General features: G+C 41.4%; 1 protein-coding gene across 3 annotated transcripts in view; it reads right to left on the reverse strand.

The window, feature by feature from the left end:
- Window positions 1–8,303, reverse strand: part of Arnt (aryl hydrocarbon receptor nuclear translocator) — a 71,942-nt gene that overhangs the window by 48,842 nt on the left and 14,797 nt on the right. For all 3 annotated transcript variants that reach the window (XM_026784005.1, XM_013349866.2, XM_013349865.2), the window contains exon 2: window positions 579–690. In XM_026784005.1, the coding sequence (XP_026639806.1) occupies window positions 579–688 (110 nt within the window). In that variant the 5' untranslated portion in view covers window positions 689–690. The remainder of the gene's footprint in view (window positions 1–578; window positions 691–8,303) is intronic.

Here is an 8,303-nt window from a genome sequence, read left to right on the forward strand (position 1 = left end):
ATAAAAATAGAAAGACAAAACAAAACAAAAAGATACATCAACAGAAAAATTTTTTTAACCTGCTTAGAAATTTTCATGTGGGCCAGGTGGTAGTGGCATATGCTTTAAGCCCAGCACTTGGGAGGCAGAGTCAGGTGGAGCTTCATGAGTTTGAGTCCAGCCTGGTCTACAAAGCAAGTTCCAGGACAGTTAGGACTATTACAAAGAGAAACCCTGTCTTGAAAAATAAAAATAAAAAATAAAAAGGAAAAAAGAAAGAAATTTTCTTGTGAGATATAGGAAAGCAGTGTAATAATTGGAGTCAATACTACATGTGAAACACTTGGTTCTCTGAATGAGGTAAGATGAGAGCAGCTATGCTATATTTCTACTCAAATTATATAGATTTTTTAAAAAGAAATTTACATAGGATAACAAGCCTATATAAGGAAAAATTCGGGACTAAGACTTAGTTATGTGACAGCAGTGTAGTGAGGAACCAGTTAAAGTAAGCTCAGGAACAGACAAGTAGAAGCAGAGACTAAGTCAATCAAATTGATTTTACAAGAGAGACACTGAGGACATACATTCAAACTTACCCTGATCGTCGCTTAATAGCCCTCTGTACAACAGCTCCTCCACCCTGAATCCCAGGTCCAGGGTTTCCAGAAGCAATAGTGGGACCCAGTGATGGTACATCTGATGTCATTTCTGTTAGGAAAGAAAATCATCATCAATCCTCAACAATCAATGTCATGACGCCGGCTAAAGACAGTACTCTCACCAGGGGTCATCACACAGTTCAACAGGTAAAGGTACTTGCTGCTAACTCCGATGACTTTAGTTCAATACTTAGCACCCACACAGTGGTGCAAAGAGACAACTGACTCATAAAGTGGCCTCTGACCTCAACACATGCACTGTGATATCCCACAGTCATACACACAAATAAATATAACTTAAAAGTTAAAAAAAAAAAAAGAAAGAAATGCTCAGGCCAGGCCTGGTGGGAAACATCTGTGATCCCAGTACTTGGAAGGCTAGAGAGAGGAAAATCAAGAATTCAAAGTCAGCCAGACAGTGGTAGCTCACGTCTTTTATCCCAACACTGAAAAGACAGGCAGATCTCTGAGTTCGAGACCAGCCTGGTCTACAGAGTGAGCTCCAGAACAGCCAGATCTGTTACACAGAGAACCAACCCTGTCTCGAAAAACCAAAAAGAGTTCAAAGTCATCTTCCCATACAAAGTAAATTTGGGTCTAAATTTTGCAAGCAAAAATGATAAAATTCTTTGATAAGCAACTAAAAAAACATTTGAAACAAACGTTTAACAAAGACAGCCATTAGCAAATAAAGCCACAGGATATGAAAAAACAAAAACTGGAAACTTTGGAATAAAAACTCTAAGTGGGCTAGGTATGGTGGTTCATCCCTATAATGCTTGCACTTGAAAGGAAGAGGCAAAGGACTGAATGCTGGAGGTCAACCTGTGCTATATATAGTTTGAGGCAGCATGGACTAACTTCACAGTAAGACAGTCGCAACTGTGGACGAGAGGGGAGGAAGTAGGAAGTGTGTTATGTGTATAGATATATGCACAATTCAAATAAAAATGTCCTATGGTCTTAGCAATAGATAGTGGAGATCAATGAAAATGAGTCAGAGCTATAGAAAACAAAACAAAACAACTATCTGAACTGAGAGAAAACAGGTTGAGGGCAAAAACAAACAGAAGAAAAACTTCCAGAACTTCAGATATCATGGGGCTACAGCAGAAAGAGCTAACGTTTTATCATAGGAGTCATGAAAAGAGATGAAAAAGAAAACAAAGCTAAAAAAATTGTGGAAAATTCTTAATTTTGACAAGTGTAAACCTTCATAATAAAGAAGTTGCAAAAAGTCCAAAAAAAAAAAAAAGATTCAAAGAAACCCATTCTATCACACATCATAATTAAACTTGTGAAAAGTCAGAACAGGTTTGAGTCTAGAAAGATGGCTCGATGGGCAAGGCAGCAGCCTGCAAAGAGCCTGACCAGGAGGAACCTGATCACCTGAGCTGGATACACAGTGGAAGGACACCGACTCAGGCAAGCTGTCCTCTGTCTCTATGTACTTGCCAGTGTGCACATACGCATGCTCTGTGAAAAACAAACAGAAAGAAATTTTTTAAATGAGCCAATGGTAGAAGCTTCGAATTAGTCCAAAACTAGCCTTGGGATTTAGAGAGAAAGATGACTCAGGAAAGTATTTATCACTGTTGTAATTTGAATGTAACTGGCCCCCATAAACAAATAGGGAGTGGCATATTTGGAAGTGTGGCTTTGTTGGAGTGGGTTTGGACTTGTTGGAGAAAGTATATCACTGTGGGGGTGGGTTTTGAGGTTTCCTATGCTCAGGCTACTGCCCAGTGTCTCAGTCAACTTCCTGTGCCTGCAAGATGTAGGGCTCTCAGCTACCTCTCCGATACCACGTCTGCCTACATGTTGCCATGCCCCCACCATGATGATAATGGACTTAACCTCTGAAACTGTAAGCAATCCACACAAATCAAATGTTTTCCTTATAAGAGTTGCAATGGTCATGGTGTCTCTTCACATCAAAAAAATCCTAATACGACCACACAAGCATACGGACCTGAGTTCAGATACCCAACACTGATGTAAAAGCTAAGAGGTAAAGACATGTAGACAAGCTAGTCACCCAGTGCAGTTTACTAAGTAAGCTCCAGGCCAATGAGAGCTTGTCTCCAATAACAAAGTGGACTCCTAAGGAATAACACTTGAGGTTGCCCACTGATTTATGTGTACACAAACACTTAAGAACTCAAACAAATTTTAAAATTATTTTTAAAGGTAAACTGACATTATTCAAAGTTGTTATTTATTCCTTCCTGGTCCAAAGCTAACAACACTAGACAGTAAACTAACAACACTAAATGCAGTTAGTTATTATTCTTTCTGGTCTAAGACAAATTCTGAGTCCTAGGCCACCTAGAGCAACTCTTGACTGAGCACAAAACTAACCCAAATAATACTAATATTTCCATCCAAATGTAGAGCTTCTTGTCTGTAACTGCAGCACTCAGGATGATCACAAATACCAGGCTACGTTGGACTACATAGTGAGTTCTAGGCCAGTTTGAGCTACAGTGTGAGACTGTGTCATAAATATATAAATAAATAAATGTGTACCCAAAGCCCTCCTGGCCCAGAGAGGAGGACAGTTTGGTGCCAGGCTCTGAATGTCCCAGTTCTCTGGTATGTCCCCCGTCCTACAAGGTGTCCTTTTTCCTCTTGCTCTACGTTTTTCTCTGTCTTCTTCATGTCCCCTTCTTCCTGACAGTGCTGAGACCTCCAGCTTGCCTCCCTGCTCTTCCTGTTTGACTCTAATAAACTATCCCTCTAAATGCATGTTTTCTAAAGATTTACTTTAAATTGGAAGGGAGTAAGTGCACATGTGAGTGCAGTTGCCTGCTGATGCCAAAAGAGGGCGCTGGATGCCGTGCAGTTGAAGACTCACAGCTGTGAGTCACCTGATATGGGCAACCTGAATCCAAGCTCAGTTCCTATGCAAGAGCAATACATGCTCTTAACCACTGAGACATCTCTAGCCTCTTGAGTCTTTTAGGCAGGAGTCCTCGCAAAAGGGATCCACACTTTGTCACATGGGGCTGGGTGTGTGGCTCAGCCAGCAGAGTGCTAGTCTAGAGTACTGGCAGCCTTGGTACTCTATATGAATTTCTATAATTTCTATAATTCCAGCACTCTAGAGGCTGGAAGGTCAAAGTCATCCTCAGTTACACGAGTCCCTGCTCAAAAAGAAAGAAACATCATGCACACATTAATTAAAGGAAAGTAAGACTGCAATAGACTCAGAGGCTATGCCGGATGACTTCATGTCAAATTGACACAAACCAGAGTCCTGGGAAGAGGGAACCTCAACTGAAAAAATGCATCCACTAGGTGGGCATGTGGGCAAGCCTACAGAACATTTCCTTAATTAGTGATTGATATGGGAGGGTCCAGCCTACTGCAGGCAATGATGGGCAGGTGGCCCTGGATGCTATAAGAAAGCAGGCTGAGCAAGCCAGTAAGTAGAACTTACTGGCTTATGCCTGAGTTCCTGACTCGACTTCCAGCAGTAATGGACTGTGATGTGGACGTAGAAGTGTAAGTTGAAATACTTTTCTCCCCAAGGCATTCTGGTCACAGATAGTGTTTTTATCAAAGCACCAGAAACCCTAATTAAGACAGAGTTATTATTGCAATGGCTGATGATGGGCTCTTGCTTTAACTAAAAGTAGAAAATGTCCAGCTAGAAACTCCACCTCAGCCTCACTCCTCCCCATTCCAAATCCTGCCCCTCTCAGGGAGAAAGAACGCCAAAAGTCCAGGCTCTTCCCTCAAAGCTCAAGACCACATGTACAGGGTCTTTAATCACCCAAGAGCACTTGGCCCAATAAACCTGTTGTTTTTTTTTTTTAAAAAAAAAAAATCAGCTTTACTGTATTGGCAGAGAAACCTACTTTCTGCGTACCCCCCCCCCAAAAAAACCCCAAAACCTATCAATTAGAAAGTCTGGCATCTCTGCTTTCATTTGTCTCTGTCTCCTTCACTTTTGCTATGGACACAGCTAGGTCGCAGACTTTAATCTGTCCTCTTGAGTCATCTTGGATTCCAGCAAAAACGAGATAAATTTCTTCATGATAAAGAACTGGAACTATCTACAGAGGGTAGACTACCCATAAATGAGAACAATTACCTGTGATGAAGAGGCTACAGCCTGAATAAACTATCTTGTAGTTAGTTTCTGATTCTGCCCAGAAAAATTTAATTTGACCACCTGGCAGGACCTGAGACAATGTGACCAGAACTGCTTACTGTTCTAACTTTTCTATTTGAACCTAAAGCTTTTATCAGTGTAGTGAAAAAGACTTAGGGGGTCAGTGGACCCTTGTATCTGTTCTTTCTCCCAAAGTGGCTACATAAGTATATCTGCTTCTTCATCATTATTTGTCAACTGATTGGTGTATTGTAAAAGGTGATAGCGCCTAGCCAGCTAACACTAAGAGAGCCCAAGCTTTTCTCCTAAAAGTTTTGGTTACAGGAAAGGCTATATTACAAATAAATCTGATAAAACAGCAAATAAAAATTTATATACATCTACACCTCAGGATATTACACAGTGAAAAATCCACCAAAAATAACACAGAAATGCACATAAACTAAATATCACTGGGCAAAATGTGTTGTAAAATCTGACACAACTAAAAGGGAAAAAAGCCACATCTTATCTGGAGCTCTGTACATTCCTCTCTTAACAACTGAAAGAGTAACTGGAAAAATCCTCAAAAAAATGGAAGGCAACATCACTAACTAGAAGCTTAACCAAGCGCAAGTAAAGCAAGCACTGCTCTTTTTTTATAAATTTTTATTGCTTTATAAATAATACCATTCAAAATTTCCACTTCCTCCCCTCCTCCCATTTTTCTCTGCTCCCCTACTCACCCTCCATCCTCCCCCTCCAGTCCTAAGAGAGGGCAGGGTACCCTGCCCTGTGGGAAGTCCAAGACCCTCCCCACTCCATCCAGGCCTAAGAAGGTGTGCATCCAAACAGACTGGGAACCCAAAAAGCCAGTACATGCAGTAGACACAAATCCCAGTGCCATTATCATTGGCTGCTCAGAGAAGCACTGCTCTCGCAGCCATTCTCCTCGGTTGGCTCACAACCATTACTAACTCAAGCTCCAGAGGACCCCACATCCTTGTCTGGTCTCTAAGGGCACTGCACTCAAAAGCTCATACACAGATATGCACAAATACACAAAACAAAAACATATTATGGAGCTGACAAGGTGGCTCGGAGAGTAAAAGTACCAGTCATGCAAATCTGACAGAAGTTCCACCTCTAGAGCCCACAATAAGATAGAAATGACTCCCCAAAGCCGTACTCTGTACATGCCAATACAGAGAGAGAGAGAGAGAGAGAGAGAGAGAGAGAGAGAGAGAGAGAGAGACTGAGAGTAGAATCATAGTAAATAATTAAAGTTGGGTTGGGCCCTGGTGACAAATGCCTTTAATCCCAGCACTCAGGAAGCAGAGGCAGATGGATCTCTGTGAGTTCAAGGCCAGCCTGGTCTTCAGAGTGAGTTCCAGAACAGGCTCCAAAGCTACAGAGAAACAGTCTCAGAAAAAGAAAGGAAGGAAGGGAGGGGGAGGAAGGGAGGGAGGGAGATATAAATTAAAAACTCGATAATTAAGCTTTTACTGCAAAATCTAGAGTGGGAGAAAAACAGGCCCAAAGTAAACAAACAAACAAAAAGACAGAAGTCGATGAATTTCTAAGTGGAAAACAGTAAAAACTAGTGAAACAAAAGCTGATTCTTTGAACAGATCAACAAAACTGACCCAACCTCCAATAAGAAGGGGAAAACTCATATAATTATAACGGACTCAAAATGAAAATAGATATAACATTCCATGACTAAGGAAACTCAATTCCTAATTTCACAATCCTCCAAAAAGAAATGTCCAAGTTCCAATTATTTTACTACAGATTTAATTAAACAGGTACAGAATTAACACCAACTCTACATAGTCTCTTCCAGAAAATATCTGGATGAGATATCCCTTCCCACCTCATTTTACTGATGAATCTACTATTACCCTAATATTAAAACAAACAATAAGAAAAAATATACAAAATTATAGACTAATGTTCTTCCTGAAAACATACTAAAGTACTTAATGAAAGTTTACCAAATAGAATTTAGTCATATACAAAGCAGGTATAAAATCCCAAAACTCGAGAAATCGAGGAAGGAGGATGAGGGAGACCCAGACTCAGTAAATAAAATGAAGAGCAATGCAGGAAGACACCTGGTACCCACCTCTGCCCTCCGCACTCGCACATATGAGCATATAAACACACACACACTCATACTGAGAATCAGGAGCGCTCTGCCAGCCCTGTTTAGTCTGACCATGTGGGTAATGGCTTTGTCAATTTCCCATGGGTCTGAGGCCTTGGAGACCTCAACATGGCCATGCCCATGTCAACAATGCACTTACACTCAGGACATCCTCTGTTCCCTACACCAGGGAACCCAACACCTCTTCTGACCCCAAGGGCACCTGCACTCACATGTATACACACACACACACACACACACACACACACACACACACACACTTAAAAATAAATCTTTAAGAAACAGTTATCAGGAGTGGTGGTACATGTCTTTAATATCAGGAATACTCAGAAGGCAGAGGCAGGTAGGTTTCTTTTAATTCTAGAGTATCCTGGTCAACATAGCAAGTTTCAGGCCATCTAGAGCTACACAGTGAGACCGTGTCTCAAAAGAAACAGTAAAGGTGATGGAACTGTGTGTATACACACACATATGTATATGTCTATGTCTGAACGTAAAGATTACTGATATCAATCAACAAGGCTGACTCCCCCTTCATGGAAAATGATAAAGCAAAATATACATGAAAAAGGCAGTGAGCTGAAGGAATTTTCTGACTGAGATTCATTTGTCTGTAGTGCAGGTCTGTACCTGCACTGAGGAGGCAGAGGTAGGAGAACCAACCAAATTCAAGGCAACCTGATCTTCACAAAGTTTCAAGCCAGCTACACAGTTAGGACTCGATCTCAGAGAGGAAAAACAAACAAATAAACAAACAAAAAACAGATTTAAGCCACCACCATACCCAGACTGGAAACCACCTGGTAGTTTGAGGGAGGGTGGGGTTTTCACATTCTGGGGATTAAACCCAGGATCCTGTGCCAGACGAGCAAGGGCTCCACTAACTGAGCTGTATCCTCACCCTATCCATGGCTGACTTGGAATTCATGTTGCTCAGCTAGGTGCTTGCCTGGGATGTACGACGCTCCGGGCTTGAGCCCAATAAACCTGGAGTGATGGCACATAACTGTATCGCACCACTACAGAGGTACAGCAAGGCCATCTGAATGTCAACATTACATTACCCTTAGCTACACAGTAAGATCAAGGTCAACCTGGTATTTGAAAATTTGTCTCAAGGAAAACTTATTTTGGTCATGTGATGATAGTGAAAATGAGAAGGGAAAATAGAGAAGTTAAAAGATGATGTAAAAATGTAAATTTTTTTAAATATGTAATTTATTTGGGAAGTAGAAGAGACTTCATGATATAGACAATAAGAACTGCAGAGATGGCCCATGGGTTAAGAGCACTGCTGTTGCTGGGCGGTGGTGGCGCACGCCTTTAATCCCAGCACTCGGGAGGCAGAGGCAGGTGGATCTCTGTGAGTTCGAGGCCAGCCTGGTCTACAAAG

Source organism: Microtus ochrogaster, chromosome 21, assembly GCF_000317375.1.
Source record: "Microtus ochrogaster isolate Prairie Vole_2 chromosome 21, MicOch1.0, whole genome shotgun sequence".
NCBI lineage: Eukaryota > Metazoa > Chordata > Mammalia > Rodentia > Cricetidae > Microtus > Microtus ochrogaster.